This window comes from Amblyomma mixtum, chromosome 10 (genome assembly GCF_055824585.1).
Source record: "Amblyomma mixtum isolate Tamu chromosome 10, ASM5582458v1, whole genome shotgun sequence".
NCBI lineage: Eukaryota > Metazoa > Arthropoda > Arachnida > Ixodida > Ixodidae > Amblyomma > Amblyomma mixtum.
The window spans coordinates 128,696,131-128,714,038 of NC_143021.1; the positions used below are offsets into that span (position 1 = coordinate 128,696,131).

Genomic DNA, 17,908 nt, shown 5'->3' on the forward strand with positions numbered 1-17,908 from the left:
AATTAAAGGGATCGTATAGTGATGCTCCAAGTAATTTTGACTGAGTTTAGTTAATTGCTTACCTAACCAGTTAGTCTAATTGACCTTTCTAGTCAGACCAGATAAATAAATAAAACCGAGTAAGAAATTGGCCGAGCTTGGGAATCGAACCCCGGTCTCCAGAGTGCGAGTCGAGCACGCTACCACTCCGCCATGCCAGCTCGATGGTTTGGAATAAACAAAGGTGCGTCTAGTGAATACGGTGTCTTCGTTCACTCCCTTCTTCCTCCTTTCCCGTTACGGCGAGGTTTAGGTGTCCACCGAAATATGAGAGACAGATACATTTCCTTTCCCCAAAAACCAAATTACCAACGAGCAAGGCGTATTTGTCCGCGTTTCAGATTGGTCCAAATTGTCGTGACGTCACCGCGCGCGAATTTTGACGGCTGTCCACCGAAATATGTGAGACAGTTACGGCGCAACTTCCTTTCCTCAAATACAATTTTCGACTAGTGTCTACTGAGATATGTGAGACAGTTAATGCGTAATTTCCTTTCCTCAAATACAATTTTCATTTTCTTCATTACGGCCCCTCTTTCTTCTTTCACTTTCACTACCTGCCTTCCTGTACGGTGCGGCTCAGGTGTCCACCGAGATGACAGAGAATTACAGGCCCATTTCCTTTCCTCAAAAAGCGTTGCGTTCAAAGGGCAACACATCGCGCCGAACGGGTGGTGGCGTTCTTTGGACTCTGTGGCAGCGCTACAACACGCTGTCGCGTTCCACTCCTAAAGGCGAAGCTTAAGCGTCATTAATTGGCAGTTAATTAATGAACCAAAAAAATGTGCCGTGAACAATTGCATAGAAGAATGCAGCTCTCAGGCTTTCGCCTTTCACCACTTTAGCCGCTAAAGTTACTCGTAATTTTTTTTGAGGAGCTTTGGATTATTACACCTGCCCAGTACGGGTTCCAAAAGAAAATATCAACGAAAATGGCTGTGATTCATTGTAAATAAAATATTGTAGAAATTATTGAACATAATCTTTTCACCCTACTTTTATTTTCAGGCGTAGAAAAGCGTTCGACACTGTACACCACAACATTTCGATACAAAACTTTAATTGTATGGCGTACGAGGAATAGCACTCAATTTAATTTGAAGTTGTGTATGTGGCCGTTACGACCATGTTGACATTAATAGCATATCCTCCAGTAAAATGTAAATTCTATACGGTGCACCGCAGGTATCGATTTTAGGGCCATTTTTATTCCTATTATACATAATTTATACCACCTCCATGCTGGCTTTACTGACGTAGCTTTATATTCCGCGACACCTATCTCTTCTTCACTCTAGCAAACAAAGCAAGCTTGGAAAAAGCTGCTAATGAATACTTACTTAAATTATCAGGATGGCTTCTAAAAAAGAACTTTAATCTAAATACATTTAAAGAGAGTGCACAATATTGAAGCCCATAAATAGGCTCGACTATACAACCATAAACATAGCGTGTAATGAAATTCTCCTAGAATAGGTCAAAGAACGAAATTTTAGGGCGTATGGTTCAGCGAAGAGCTTTAATAGACTACGTATATTAATAAATTAAAAGATGAATTCGCGTTAATAACTAGGAGCATCTGGAAAATCAGGAGTCTTATGCCTAACTCTTTAAATCAGGTATTATAATATGATCTTTTTTTGCTCTAGGTTGAGTCATGGTACAGTCTGGTTGAGACAGTCTAAATGTCATGGTAGCAGTCCACCTTGGGTTCAGAATGGTACTAGTGGGTGGCCAACTGCAGGCTACGTTGCAGCAGATCGCACATTTATTACAAATAGCTAGGCAGCCAAAAAGGCTAGGGTTCTGTGTGTTAACGTCTTTCACAGGCTGATGAAAATAAAGTATTCAGAACTTTTCTTTGTAATCACCCTTTCAAGCGGCAACGATCGGCAACTGCTCTCAGGTTTAAGGCAGCTCTTCCCTGAAGAATTTTAGCCGACCTATATGCCTTCATTTCAATAACTTTATCGGATTTGTCGTGCGCACCAGTCAAAAAGGAAAGGAAATATGAACTCCAGGTTGTGGCTAACACCGCATGCTGAAGGAATGCACCACGCAGCTGCCTTGGCTTATGCGGCTTTTACGTCCCGAGCGACTGAGGCTATGAGGAACGCCACAGTGAATGGCTGCAGAAAATTCGACCATCTGGAGTTGTTTAACGTGCACTGGCATTGCACACTACTCGGGCCTCTAGAATTTCGCCTCTATCGAAATTCGACCACCACAGCCGGGAACGAACGGCGTCTTTCTGTTCAGGAGATGAGCGCCATAGCCATTCCGGCTCGTCTACAGAGCCGCAGTACCCGGCATTAACCCGTTCTCGGCGGCCGCGTTTCGATCGAGGCGTAACGCAAAAGGCGTCTTTGTGCTGTGCGATGTCGGTGCACGTTAAACATCGTTTACGGCGTAGATGTCGAAAGCCGCACACAAAATGAGCAGCTTAGAGCACAGATCGGGCAACTGCTCGCCAAAATTCAAAATTTGGAAGAAAAGCTAGCTGCCGCGACGGCTATCCCGAGTCCCGACGCCATGGAGAGTGAGCCCGAACTGCCGCCCGCGTTCGCGTCGGCAATGGCCGCGATGGAGGCGCGCCTCACCACCCAGCTTCAGAAAATGGTAGAAACGGCTATGAACTGCATGGAGTCCAAATGCTCGTCATCGGTCCCTGCAGCCATTAGCCGCTGCATGAAATCGAAAACCACCCGAATCAGTCGGCGGTTCGAGGGGATCCAAGCCTTCAATACGCACAAGAAAATTATCTGCAATCCCGGAGACGCGGCATCGCAGGACTCCAACCCCGCACCCCCACCCAGTGCTAGTTGTAGGCCAGAGTCCAATCAGCCCCCGTCTCTCACCTCCAATCCTAATGATGGCGGCACGGCCTAACAAGCGTTCCCCACCTCCGAAAACACACACGTTGGTAACCGTAACGCAATGGAATTGCAGAGGCTTCAAGGCTCGCCAGAAACGCGCGAACCTGCGCCTCTACTTAGAAACTTTCGAGGCTTTACTCGCCGTGGTCGCCCTGCAGGATCCAGGAGCGGCGGCGAAATTGACTAACTATGTGACGTTCCAGCGAGACCCCTCGTCGTGTCTCCTCGTACACAAGTCGTACACAGCCACCGAAATCGACCTCGATCTCAACATACCGTACTCGTACGCCATGGGAAGGATCCTTCCCCTTTGCCGATCGGATCCTCCCTTGCACGTACTTAATGTATGCTGCTCCCCAAAACTGAAGCGAGTGACCTTCGCGGACCTCTTTAGCCGTGCACTTAAAGAGGCGGGTCGCGACCCCCTGCTGATTGTGGGCGATTTCAACACCCCTAGCCAGCTATGGGGCTATCGTAAGGAGGAAGTGCGCGGACGCATGCTGGCGGAGTTGGCGTCCACACTGGGCCTCACCCTCCACACCGACCCGGCATTTCCTACTCGCGTAGGCAACTCGGTGACCCGAGACACATGCCCGGACCTGACCTTCACTCGCAACATAAGACACGCAGACTGGATCAACACCGAGGATACCCTCGGCAGCGACCACTCCATTATCAACACTACTGTTTATACACGCCCCCTAAAGCGCCCTAACACACTAGCACGCATCCCCAATTGGACCACCTTTCGCCAAAATTTCCCGTCCGACACCAACACGAACATAACAGAGCAGGGATACGGAAACTGGTCCCGGTCAGTCATATCGCACCTTCGCTCCCACGAGAAGCAGATACAGCTCACCGAGGTGGTCACGGACGTGGACAACCACCTCCTCCACCTCTGGGAAGCGCGCCGCGGCCTCACGCGCCGCTGGAAGCGCCAGAAACACAACAAGAAGCCCAAAGCGCGCATTGCGGACCTCACCCGGCAGGCAGCAGAGTACGCGGCCCAACTCGCTGACTCAAACTGGGTAGACCGCTGCAACACGGCGGCGAGGCAGATGTCGAGCCGCAACACGTGGCGGCTCTTCCGAGCCCTCATCAACCCAACACATACCCGCACAGAAACGCAAAAGCAACTACACAAAGCCATGCACTCATTCCAAGGAAATACAACGCAGTTGGCACAGGCGCTCCGGGATCGCTACCTGTGCGCAACTCAGGACGCCCGCAGATCGGCCTACTCCTACGCTGGCAGAGAAAACTCAGAGTTGGATAAGCCTTTCCAGCTTCACGATCTGCAGGCGGGTCTGACCAAAATGAAGAGGGGCACCACGCCGGGCCGGGACAAGGTCACCGTCAAACTTTTGGCGAACCTTCCTGATTCAGCGTAACAGTGCCTTCTAGAATACATCAACGCGATATGGACGGGGGAAACCCCGCTCCCCATTGACTGGAGAACGGCCCTTGTCACCTTCATCCCGAAGGCCGGAAAACCGATCGACACGGACAATCTCCGCCCCATCTCTCTCACCTCGTGTGTGGGCAAATTGATGGAGACGATGGTGCGGGATCGGCTGTCCGAGTACCTCGAACAACACAACACCTTCGCGGACACAATGTTCGGATTTCGCCCACATAGATCCGCACAGGATGTCCTGCTCCAACTCGACCGCGAAATCTTGAACCCCATTACACACCTCCAAAACGACAAAATAGTCCTTGCGCTCGACCTGAAAGGAGCGTTCGATAACGTAACTCACGAGATCGTACTCACACATTTGAGTCAAACTCACTGCGGCACCAATACCTTCAATTACGTTAAAAAATTTCTCACGGACACACTGTCCTACATCAGAATACAGGACGAAGAAGACGGACCTTTCTTGCTCGGCACGAGGGGGACTCCACAAGGCGCGGTGCTGTCCCCTCTGCTATTCAACATTGCCATGATGCGCCTACCCGCCCTACTGGGTGCGGTCGAAGGGGTCCAGCACGCGCGGTACGCCGACGACATCACCATCTGGGCTATGCAAGGGCGCCTGGGGGATATGGAGACCAGCCTGCAAACGGCCGCCAGCATAGTGGACCGCTATGCTCGAGACTGTGGTCTGCAATGCTCCCCGCAGAAATCGGAATTCGTGCATTTGCGTCCCTCGCGCACATGCTCGACCCAAATCAATCTCTCGTTGCAAAGCGGTCCCATTCGCGAATCCAAGGAAATCAGAGTCCTCGGACTTTTCATACACAACCAGCGACGCTGCGACACAACACTCGCCAAGCTCCGGCAGGTGGGGGACCAGGTGGGCCGCATGGTCCGCCGGGTTTCCAACAAGCGCGGTGGGTTACGATGCAAAGACGCCTTGTGGCTGGCGAACGCATTCGTGACCAGTCGAATCTTGCATTCGACTCCCTATCTCCACCTGCGGAAACAGGAGGAGGATGCCCTCGAGGTCGTCCTCCGCAAAATCATGAAACGAGCGCTGGACCTCCCGGTCTCTACCTCTACCAGCCGCCTTTTGGCAATGGGGATGGTTAACACTTTTAGGGAGCTTCGGGAGGCCCACCTCAACAACCAATACACTCGTCTCACAAAGACATGGTCGGGTCGCCGCCTTTTAGCCCGACTTCACATCCAGCACACTCAATTCACAGAGGAGAGATGCCGCCTTCCCGTACACTGGAGACGCGAACTCCACGTGCGGCCTCTCCCCACCAATATGTCCAAAGAGGATCATAATGGCAGGCGCCTGGCGCGGGCGGAAGCCGTGGACCGCCATTTTCGGAGCAAACCAGGAGTCTGCTACGTGGACGCGTCCGGCCCGGACCACAGGGGATGGTACACGGCCGCGGTCGTCCACGAGGGTGAAACAGTAGACGCCCTTACTTTCAAGGCCCAGTCAGCAATTCACGCAGAAGAGGTTGCCATCGCTTTGGCAGCCTCTCACACATCCTCCAAATACATAATCACCGACTCGCGAGGGGCTTGCCGTAACGTCACGCAAGGGTGGGTTACTCCCCTAGCTCATCCCATTTACCAAAATTGTAGCCGAGACTCGGATCGCGCGCACCTATCTCTCGTTTGGGCTCCAGGTCACCAAGGCGTCCACGGAAATGAGGCAGCCGACGCCGCCGCCCGCGCGCTCCCTCTCCGGGCATTTCCAACGGGACCCGACGCCGACCAGGACACTGATTTCAATCCGATTTATACTTTTAAAGAAATATGCGAGTATTACAAATCCACGCACCAAACTCTTCCTACCCCGTGCAAAGGGCTGGGGAAGGTCAATGAGCGGGTACTCCTGCGCCTGCTCACCAACACGATGTTGTGCCCGGCAACTCTACAACATTTCGATCTTCAATTCGACGGGCGGTGCTCACACTGTGGGGAGGTGTCTGACAATTACCACATGGTGTGGGCCTGCCAGCAGAACCCATCCCTACCCCCTATCCCAAACCCCACCCGTGAGGACTGGGAGGCGACCCTGTCCGGTTGCTGCACCCTCGAGGCCCAAAGGGCCTTAACGCAGCGCTCCCGGGCTGCGGCAAACGCCAATGGGGTACCTGACTAGGCATCCCACCTAGTGATTGTAAGGGCGTGACCCTTCAAGTCACGACCCCCAACAGCTCTCCCTATGATTTAATAAATGTTTTCACCACCACCACCAGGTGGTCGAAATTATTCCGGAGGCCTCCACTACGGCCCCTCTTTTTCTTTCTTCTTTCACTGCAACCTTCCTCCCTCCCTTACGGCGCGGTTCAGGTGTCCACTAAGGTATTTGTGACAGATACTGCGGCATTTCCTGTCCTAAAAAATTACAAAAAAAAAACATTATAAAAAGTGTATACGTATGGGATCATTAAGTTGTACTTGCTGATTGTGAGTTGTTTCTGGACGAGAGTTTGTGACAGCAGCGAAAGGATAGTCCTGTGTGTTTCACGTGTGTTTCTACTCACTGTATATATGTCATCTCTCATTCAATAAAATTCAGTCGTGAGTCTTCGCGCCTGCTATGCACTTCTGTTTCTTTTGTGCGTGTTTTCTGAAGCAATACTCCCATTTTCAAGACAAACAAGCATGAACTAGCCCAGCTTGCCACTCCAATGCACCAGAGGTGGCAAATATAATGCTGCAGGCCGTCCCAACAAAAGCGCGGGAGGGAGCTTATAGAAGCCTGAATTATTTCCAAGACCAGTGGTTGATACGTTACCTTGCTTTCAATTTTTCTATTAGATATCAATGCTTACACGCCATAATTATTTTTATACTTTCTAGGGCTCTACCGCCCCTTTTTATTCATTTGAACTTCGCGCTCTCTCACCCAGTCATCTAAGTGCGCGCACAAGGCTGCGCAACTGCGCATGACCGAATGGTTGCCCGCCAGATGTAGTACATAACGTGAGTACGGGAGAAGGAGAGGAGTACAGAACGGGAGTAGCATCGGCACGCCTGGCACGTAGTGCACGTGTGGTGTTCACGTGTTAGGCAGTAATACCATGCGTTCAGGCGAAAATAATAAATAATTAACGGTGCTTTAGCTTTGGTTAAATCGAGTGAGAAGGGTTAGCTTCACGATGGTTTAGCCTGGAAAATACCAAACAAAGGTTCAACAAACAGCACAACAAGACTTTGCCACTCTAAACTATCGTGAATCTAGCGCTTCTCACTGTGTTTAACCAAAGCTAAAACACCGCTAATTTTTACGTAACGCACAGCGTTCCAGGCGAGCGGTTCCAATGGTGCCATAGGATTAGTCAAGCTATTCATGTGGTGCGCGAAGTGCAGTGCTAGCGAAAAGAAAGTAGACCAGCAGAAGCCTTGGTAGTAGGTGAACGCGATGACACAAGGCGTTCTCGTCGCGCCGGAAGACAGGTGAACAAAGTGCCAGTCTATTCCAGTTACCATTGCACAAGTTAGACCACAGTGCTTATACTATACGCTGTTGCGCTGAACGTGTTGCTCATTGGCCACGGGCAAATGTGCAGTCGGGCCACTGAATGCTTTTTTCATGGTGCGCCTCGATGATTTTTTTCTTTCTGGCAGTGATCACGCACCTCTCCTTAGATGGTGAAACGAAAAGCCATCTGTGGTTATATCGGTTTGCAGGGAGGAAGATGTACGCGATTGCTGTTTTTTAGTAATATCACTCGGACTTCGACTGTTCGCTTCATGGGTGCTCTATGATGGATCGAATCGCCAAACTTAGCAAGAGCGGCTGCATGCGAACAAAGCACACGGCTGGATGCCCGTAGCCTCATAGCATCTTGCTTAAGCTGCGCGCAGCCTGCGATTCCCGTTATTGAATAATCGCAATGTTTGGCATGTTCAGGGTGACTCACGCGGCGTTTACTCCTTGCAGCATGCTCAACGTCTCTGGCGAATTTCGCAGTCAACTTTTTGCTTATTACAATAGTAGAAAAGCTTTTTCTACCTTAGGCTGTTCATATAAGAAGGCTTTGTGCACTATGAGAGGCGCCACCTAGCACATCATGCTGGTCTAAATCGGGCGCTACAACACTCGTGAGGCTTTTTCCGAGCGTTCGCTTCTGCTAAGAGTGCCTCAATGCGTTGTTACATTCCTGTGAGTGCAGTTGTGCACCCTCGGTAACTCGGGCAGTTGCAACTAATCTCGGCTCAGTGCCAGTACACAAGCGACACGACGGAGCGGTCGCTGGAGGAGGGCGCCGAAGTTGTTGTGACAGTCTCTTCATGGTCAACTCGAGTTCTGCACAGTCTTCAATCAAACGAATTAAATCTGTATCCAACAGTCTTCTGGCATTTTTTCGCCGTGCGCAGCGGCAGAGATCACCTGACCTACAACGTCAATGAAAAAGGACAAATAGAAAAGGAAACGTATGGAAAAGAACTAATATAGCTGTCTTCTGTGGTGATTCTGCCACTTCGCGGTTTTGTCTGTCCAAATCCAGTGCATGTGTACGTTTCCAAACGGTTACGATAGCACATTAGGCAGACCTGCAATTCTTCTCACCGGGAATATAAACGGGAATAACAAAGTTCATCTGTAAATGAACGGAACGAAAGGCTTCCGGTAATATCGGGGTTTTCGTGCCGGGTAGGCAAAACAATGCGATAGGCAATGGAAGGAATTCGGGTTGCGCGCAGCGTTAGGAACAACCTAGCAGGCGATTTCCACCCTTGCCTGTGCGTTATGCACATCACGGCAACTCTCGCCGCGTTGGTCTATTCACTCCGTCGTAGGACGCTGATGAAGGGAACAGTCCACTCTTACGTGATGTTGTGGAAAACACGCAACACTCTGCATACAAGGCGCATAGTAATACGCGCATGTGAAACATGAAATGAAAAAATGTGCATACCGTAACCAAGCACACTCCACATTAAAACAAGAGCAAACCTCTACTTCGCATGGGGCATTACTGGGCAGTATATGTGCCGTTCCGTAAAGATATATTTGCGAAAGTATTAGAATTTGTCCTTTAGTGCGCACTATTGTTTCTCTCCGCCCCTCACTAAAACTTGAACCGACACAGCCAGCCACTGATTCCGCGCATTCGTGGCAGAGATTAAAAAAATGGTTTTGAGGAAAGGAACTCGCGTGTATATCGTTGGCCACGCGAACTGCAGTGGAAGGCGGTCGAATTTCGATCGAGGCGAAATTTTAGAATCACGTGTACTGTGCGATGCCAGTGAACGTTAAAAAAAAAGTTGGAGGCTTATCAAGGTTAAAGGTGCACTGAAGAGGATTCTGAACATGTCTTTTTGCCGCGGGAACTTGATGTACACGTTCCCAGCATTCTTAGGAGCTGCGACTTATTGCCCTGTGTGGCCGATTTCCTCAATTAAATCTAATTAACGTCCGGCTCCCGCCTTTTTTTTTTGAATTCGGCCTCATACGATGGGAGGAGTCTACCAACGCGTCGAGTGCCTTTCAGCCAGTTCCGTGGAGGCTTGCCGCTCCGTCATCGGCGGAGTAATACGTAGTAATACGCGGAGTGACTTTTTGAAAATGCGCACGTTGTTGGCCGAACTACGTTCAGCCATTTGTGTTTTTGTAAGCCGATGAGATGGACATCGACGATCTCACAGAGCTTGAAAGAGAGATTCTTCGGCGGACGGCAGATTTAGGCACCATCTCTTACGATAGTACGCCTTTGCGCGATACGGCCGAAGATAGCAGCAGTGGCCATCCGTCCGGCCGTACCACGGACGAAGACTCGGACGCCGATGGCTCCGAGGACGGCTGGCAACGAGTGGGAAACGTGGACTGGTGAGTGATATGAACTCTATTATGCTCGTGGCACGCATCGCTGACATCCGTTTTCTGCGAAGGTGCCAGTGCGACGGCTGCGCTGCCATGCCGACAGCCATCGAGAACGTCTGCTGCCGGGAATGCCCGGCCGCCGTTAAAAAGCAGCCGGGACACAACTGCATCACAGCGCACCCCGAGTTCGGGTATCTTTGCCTGGACGAGGGTGTGCTGCAGCTTGCATATTTAAACATGCGGCATTACCGGCAGCCAGGCATGGGCGACACCGCGAACGAGTAAGTACAACTGCAAGCTTCACGGATTGCGTAATAACGCTACCGGTGCTAGCTCTTGCAACTACGTTTATTGACCACAGTGCGATCTAAAGCGCATACGCATGCGGTGCTGTTCTATTTAAAAAAAACGACAGAGAATGCCTAAAACTTCGTATACAGTGCGGAATCACGGTGTGCTATGGCCATAACCACTGCAAAAGACTGCAGCTGTCCACTGCGCAAACAAATGGGATCAGGATAGTTTGCACTGACAAAGCCCATTACTGTGCAGGAGACAGACTCATTCTCCTTTCAGGAATTAGATTACGAGCTATATAGCATAAGAAGCATGGAACCTTTTTTTACCTTACATGCTGTCATTTTCAGAAAAAGGAACCTTATTTACAGTTTCAGGAACGGCTGAAAATAAGGCAGACCTTATTGACTGCTAGTCTAATACATGTCCGGGTTCAGGTACGTCGGGATTTTGGCTGGTTTAAATTTATCTTTATTGCAGTTGGCAGCAACTGCTGAGCCAATTCGAAATTTCAAAGGAGATTGTCCTATCAGAAGTGGGCTTCTGGCACCTATATATATAAATTTCCTTAGTTGCAGTGATAACATAAATACTAGTAAGTGTGATGAAAAGTGTGCTTTTGGAGCATTTAGCAGAGTTGTAGAACTTGGTTCCCATATATGGAATTGTACATAGTGTATATTGCCGCCCAACACCTATCCTTTCTTACTATCGCTCCCCCCTTTCTTTCCCTCTCCCTGTCCTTTTATTCTCGCTAGCCGCAGCTCAGGTTTGGATGGCAGATGCCGCGGCTAGCAACATCGTTAGCTTCCATTGTTATTTTTTTTATTATCAATAAAGAGCCACTAGCAACAACAAGGGAGGTCAGCTTGAGACATCTAGAAAAGAGTGAACATTGGGCCTCAACCTTGGTGTGCATGCTTACTCAAGTCACCATTGTTTAGTGTAGTTACAGGAATGATTGTTTTTGGTTCAAATGAGTAAATATGCAGAACAGGCACTCTTCTGGCTGAATTAAAAAAATTAGGAGGCGGCTAGGGGTCAGAACATTCTGTCCCCTCCCGACTTGGATGCGCATCTGATCAACTTCATCCTGTGTACTGCTTGCTACATCTAATCATTGGCATTGTTTCAGGCACTACCGGTTTGCTGCCTACAGGCAGTGTGTGCTCTGGCTGTGGGGGCGGCTTGGGCGCCACAACAGAAGGCCCCTGCCCGCCTGCATGGTGAAGGCAATAAGGGCAAAATATCCTGGTGAAAACCATGTAGGTTTTCAGCTTGCAACTCCTTAAAGCGGGTAGACGACGACGACGACCAAGAGCGTGGGAAGATTAGAAGACGACAACGAAGTTCGGACTGTGTTCTCGGTGCCGCTAGCAGCTGTTCTTTCCTATTTGTAAATATATTCTTTCCCGCAACATATTTGGTGGAGGTGCGGCTTTCCCCTACGTCTACCAACGACGGAGCTCCGCAGCGGCCGCCAGTTGCCTTCCCTCATCATGACCCAAGACGCCTCCCAGCAAACCTCAGCCCCGGCCATGACATCACTCGTTCTTTCTCCCCCTTGTGACCCTGGGACATTTTCTGGTACCGACAACACTGACGTCGACGACTGGATCAACATGTACGAGCGAGTGAGTACCTACAACCGCTGGGATCCGACCCTTATGCTCGCAAATGTAATATTCTACCTAAAAGACACTGCCCGGGTCTGGTATGAGACCCACGAAGACCATCTAACCAGCTGGGACGTGTGCAAAGAGAAACTCCGCGAATTGTTTGGACCGCCGCTCGGCCGAACACTTGCTGCTAAGAAGGACCTCGCCTCCCGAGCTCAAACATCTACGGAGTCCTATGTGTCGTACATTCAAGATGTGCTGGCCCTCTGTCACAAAGTTGACGCCAACATGCCCGAGTCTGACAAAGTCGGCCACGTGTTGAAGGGAATCGCCGACGATGCCTTCAACTTGCTCGTATACAAGAACTGCACTACAGTCGACGGAATTATTAAGGAATGTCGACGCTTCGAGGAAGCCAAAAGCAGGCGTATTAGCCAGCCGTACACACGCCTCCCCAACACGGCTGCGACTTCTTCATGTGAAGACCTGCGACACAGGGAAACTTCAGCGCCCCCAGAAAATGTGACCCGCATCATCCGACGCGAGCTCGAAGCTATGTCCCCTGCCCCCCTGCATCTACATGATGGCGACAACCGCTTGCCTACCATCTCTCTGGTACAAGCTGTCGTCCGCCAAGAGTTTGCAAACCTTGGTTTCCAGCCCGTCAGCCCTGTACGGTCTTCACCACCACCCGAAATCACTGCGATTGCTCCTGGACGACCTTCGTACTTCACTCCACGTCGCCGAAACCCTAACGACTGGCGGACAACCGACGACAGGCCCATTTGTTTCCATTGCCACCGCATTGGCCACATCTCCCGCCACTGTCGAAATTATTGGTCCCGTCGCAGCACATACCGTCCTCTCAGCTCCCATCGCGACGACGAACAGCCCAGCCACTACACGCCCCCTCAAGCCCAGCACGGTGCTACAGTCGACGGCCAGATTCCCCGCTCCAGCCGCTCCCCGTCCCCCCTGCGTCGACAGTCTCGTTCGCCCCAATGCCGTCGCTCCTCTCCTGGCCCCTACGGACGCTCGCAAGCGGAAAACTAGACGCTGCAGTGTCTGGAGGTTATGCTGCAGTACAGCCCCAGTCCCAAAATCCTCGATTAGCCCTTCGTGCACACCATAATTTGCTTGCCATTCATGTCGATGGAGTGCCTGTGAGAGCCCTGATCGATACAGGCGCGCACGTATCCGTCATGAGTTCAGCCCTACGACGCCGCCTCCGAAAAGTACTGACCCCTGCACCCAAAGCCGTTCTCCGCGTTGCCGACGGCGGAACGCCTCATGTTGTTGGACTATGCACAGCCCGTGTGACCATATCCGGCCGCCATACATCCATTCTGTTCTCTGTTCTAGACCAGTGCCCTCATGCAGTCATTCTTGGCCTCGACTTCCTGTCTGAGCATTCAGCCCTCATTGACTGCGCCACTAATGTTGTTCAGCTTGACCTTCCTCTTTCTGCTGAGTCGCCGTCCCCAGTTATACAGTCTTTGTGCTGTCAACTTTGTTCGTCTACCGCCTCAAGCCGCAACTTACATTTCTTTCTCATCTGTTCCCCTGTACCTGATGGTCACTACGTAGTCACTGCGGAACTTGACGTCGCCCTGACGCGCAGCATTGCGCTTCCACACATTGTATTTACATTGTCGGCCAACCGCGCGTACCTTCCTGTCCTGAACTTTGGTTCATCCATCCAACCGCTCCCGCAAGGCATCTCACTCGCCACGCTGTGCCCTGCTGCCGAATGTGTGATATCAGTGGTGGACAGCTGCTTACCTTCCACTCAGCAATGCCGGTTGCCTGCAGCCCCATCAACAGTGAACCCAACGGACGACTACCCTGACATGATCGCTTCTGACCTACCGCTGATGCAAGCTCGCGATATTAGGTGCCTCTTATCATCTTTCCGCGACATCTTCGACTTTGATAGCCGTGTTTTGGCTCGGACCTCTGTGGTGACGCATCACATAAACACCGGTGATTCCGCTCCTCTCCGCAGACGTACGTACCGAGTGTCCAGCGCCGAACGCACCGTCATAAATCAAGAGGTGGACAAGATGCTCGCAAAAGACATCATCGAGCCCTCGTCAAGTCCTTGGGCTTCACCAGTCGTCCTGGTGAAAAAGGACGGCAGCTGGCGCTTCTGCGTTGATTATCGGCACCTCAACCGCATCACAAAAAAAGACGTATATCCACTCCCAAGGATCGATGATGCCTTAGATTGCCTCCACGGCGCCAAATATTTCTCTTCAATTGATCTTCGATCGGGGTACTGGCAAATTGCCGTTGATGAAAAGGACCGCGAGAAGACCGCCTTCGTGATGCCTGATGGCTTATACCAGTTTAAAGTCATGCCGCTCGGCCTCTGTAACGCCCCGGCTACCTTCGAACGAATGATGGACTCCCTTCTTCATGGCTTTAAATGGTCCACCTGCCTCTGTTACCTAGACGATGTTGTGGTTTTCTCGCCTACTTTTTCCACGCACCTCGAGCGCCTCTCCAATATTCTGACAGTGTTTCGTAACGCCAGACTTCAGCTGAACTCATCGAAATGCAAGTTCGGTTGTCGCCAACTCACTATTCTCGGACACCTCGTTGACGCTTCTGGTGTACGCCCAGATCCCATCAAAATTCAAGCTGTGAAGGACTTTCCTCTTCCAAGGTCGTCGAAAGATGTGCGCAGCTTTGTCGGCTTGTGCTCGTATTTTCACCATTTTATCAAAGATTTCGCCGGCATCGCTCGTCCCCTCACCGATCTTCTGAAGAACGACACCCCCTTTACCTGGGGCCCTGCTCAAGAGAACTCATTTTCATCCCTCGTCCATTTGCTGACCACTCCGCCCATCTTAGCACATTTTGACCCGTCGTCTCCCACAGAGGTTCGCACCGACGCCTCCGGATATGGCATCGGCGCCGTCCTAGCCCAACGTCAACAGGGTCAAGATCGAGTCATCGCTTATGCCAGCCGCCTACTTTCAGCCGCAGAGCAAAATTACACCATTACTGAGCGTGAGTGTCTTGCCCTTGTCTGGGCAGTAGCTAAATTCAGACCCTACCTGTTCGGCCCTTCATTCGCTGTTGTCACTGATCGCCATGCTCTCTGTTGGCTGTCTTCACTAAAAAATCCCACCGGTCGCCTTGGTCGCTGGGCATTGCGCCTCCAAGAATACTCATACTCCGTCGTGTACAAGTCAGGGCGCCATCACCAGGACGCTGAATGTTTATCGATACCCTGTGGAACCACCTGACCTAGAGGACGCAGAGACCCTGCCCTGCCTCTTAGCTATCTCTGATCTTGCCGATATTGCCAACGAACAGCGCCACGACTCATCTTTACGACCTATCTTTGATGGCATCCGTTCTGCAAACCGATCTCCGTCTCTGAACCTTTATGTGCTCCAGAACGGCATTTTGTATCGCCGAAACCTACGCTCCGATGGCCCTCCGCTCCTGCTCGTGATACCCCAACGTCTACGCTCTTCTGTCCTGGAAGAACTGCACGATCTGCCGACAGCCGGTCACCTTGGCGTGTCCCACACGTACGCTCGGGTGCGGCATCGCTTCTTTTGGCCTGCTCTCTATCGTTCCGTCAAGCGTTACGTGGCCACTTGCGACCTGTGTCAACGTCGGAAAAGGCCCTCCACTTTGCCTGCCGGTCTTCTGCAACCCATCGACATACCTCCGGAACCTTTTCACCGTGTTGGCCTCGACCTTCTTGGCCCTTTTCCAACACGTCCCTCTCCGGCAACAAGTGGATCGCTGTCGCAACTGATTATACGACTCGGTACGCCATCACGCATGCTTTGCCGTCCAGCTGCGCTACCGATGTCACCGATTTTCTTCTGCAAGACGTCACCCTTCACCACGGCGCCCCTCGTCAACTGCTCACCGACCGCGGTCATTTTCTATCCAGAGTAGTTCACGACATTCTTCATTCGTGTGACACGCAGCACCAGCTCGCGACAGCTTACCAATGGGCTTACGGAAAGGTTCAACCGCACGCTCACCGACATGTTAGCCATGTACATATCGCCAGACCACCGAGATTGGGACGCAGCCTTGCCTTATGTGACATTTGCATATAACTCTTCCCTTCATGACAGAACAGGCTATTCTCCTTTCTACCTTTTGTTTGGTAGGCATCCCACCTTGCCTTTGGACACACTCATGCCGCCTTCTTCAGCCCCCACCACTGCTTACGCTCGGGACGCCATCTCCCAGGCCACGCTGGCGCGCCAAATAGCACGTAGTAGGCTCCAAGCCTCTCAAGTTTCCCAGAAGTCAGCCTACGACCGCCATCACCAGGCCGTCGAATTTACCCCAGGATCACTCGTCCTTCTCTGGACGCCCTCTCGCAGCGTCGGTCTCTCCGAGAAGCTCCTTTCGCACTACCGTGGCCCTTACCGTGTCGTGTGCCGTGTTACCGACGTGAACTATGAAATTGCTCCCCTTGAAACCTCGCCATCGTCCTCTGGCGCCACCACCGACATCGTCCACGTCTGTCGCCTTAAACCTTATCACGACGCTCACACGTCGCCGCCCTAACGCCGAGACGGCGTTTCAGCAGCCGGGGGTCCTGAAGTGGGTAGACGACGACCAAGAGCGTGGGAAGAGTAGAAGACAACAAAGTTCGGACTGTGTTCTCGGTGCCGCTCGCAGCTGTTCTTCCCTATTTGTAAATATATTGAACCATTGAAATATATTGAAAAATAGTGAACCATTTCGCACCTCATTTTTGCTTCCAATGCGTCACAGCATTTACAGATTGCATGCAGACCATTTTTGGGAATGTGCTTAGTTTATTCAGTGTCTGTGTAGTAGTATAGACAAAGTCTCTGCCTGACAGGCAAGGACAAGCTCGTCCTTGTCATACCTCAGCACCATGAGAGGTTGCTCAACTACACTCACACTCACGGCCACTTGCACTCACTTACACTCATGTCCACTCGCATTCACAAGCACTCATTCACGTCCTCTCACACACTCGCACTAATGTTCACTCACATTCACAACCCGTCACCCAAACTCATGACCACTCACTCAACCGAACAAGCTTCGCTTGTGTGGTTGAAGAGCTAGGCCAAGTAGATCAGGCTCATTGCATGGGTCTGGCCCAATAAAAAAAATTATGGCCCGAGCAGAGCTCTACAGTGCACACGGCCGGCCATAGAAAAAAAAAACGAAGCGTCCACTGCAGTACTCGAGATCCCACCTTACGCTAGTTATTGCTGAGAAGTTGACAGTCGTGGTTTCAGCAGCAAGCATTGGAACTCTGTGTACAGAGCTCGAGCCGTGTAGGAGGCATGTCAACAGACATCTGCCTTTCTAGCTGTGGTAATGCGAAATTCGATAAAAGGATCGGACACAACTCGTATCGGTTCACTGCACCCGCGAGCCTGCGCCCATGCCAACGGTGAACTAGTAAGGTGAACAACAACGAAATATTTCCATTCTCGCGCCAGCGTAATCCTCTGCGTCATTTGTAAATAGACACCGGTATGGTGCCTTATGCTACCTCGAGCGCCTTCGGCAGTGAATATCTAATTCCCTCAGCTATCAACAGAAAAAAAATAAGCACATGCAACAAACTTCACTGTCACGCGGCATTTGCCTCCAATCATGACCACTCATGCTCACAGACGCGAGTGAGGTGATAAGAGTGCACTCACGAGTGAGTGTGCCGACCCACAGTCCTTGTAAATCGTCCAAAGGTAGGCATCCTACGCACCCGAACATGGGATTTCAGCTTTCCACTGGCAGGATAAAGAACTGGATCACCTCATACCACATTTTTGCTTGCAGTGCATCAGAGCTTTTGCACATTGTA

The 17,908-nt window shown here is 51.1% G+C and overlaps 1 protein-coding gene across 1 annotated transcript; it reads left to right on the forward strand.

Moving 5' to 3' along the window:
* The first annotated feature begins 9,644 nt into the window (after positions 1-9,644).
* On the forward strand, positions 9,645-11,779 carry LOC149326921 (uncharacterized). Its single transcript, XM_089562975.1, has 3 exons — positions 9,645-10,165; positions 10,228-10,440; positions 11,592-11,779. Exons 1-3 carry the CDS (start codon positions 9,963-9,965, stop codon positions 11,746-11,748), a joined length of 573 nt encoding a protein of 190 aa, XP_089419101.1. The 5' UTR covers positions 9,645-9,962; the 3' UTR covers positions 11,749-11,779.
* The last annotated feature ends 6,129 nt before the right edge of the window (positions 11,780-17,908 follow it).

Excerpts from the sequence above, each read along its gene's own strand:
- LOC149326921 (XM_089562975.1), top strand. The coding sequence starts at position 9,963 with ATGGACATCGACGATCTCACAGAGCTTGAAAGAGAGATTCTTCGGCGG. Across the intron at positions 10,166-10,227 it reads CGAGTGGGAAACGTGGACTG|GTGCCAGTGCGACGGCTGCG; the intron begins GTGAGTGATATG and ends TTTTCTGCGAAG. Across the intron at positions 10,441-11,591 it reads ATGGGCGACACCGCGAACGA|GCACTACCGGTTTGCTGCCT; the intron begins GTAAGTACAACT and ends GCATTGTTTCAG.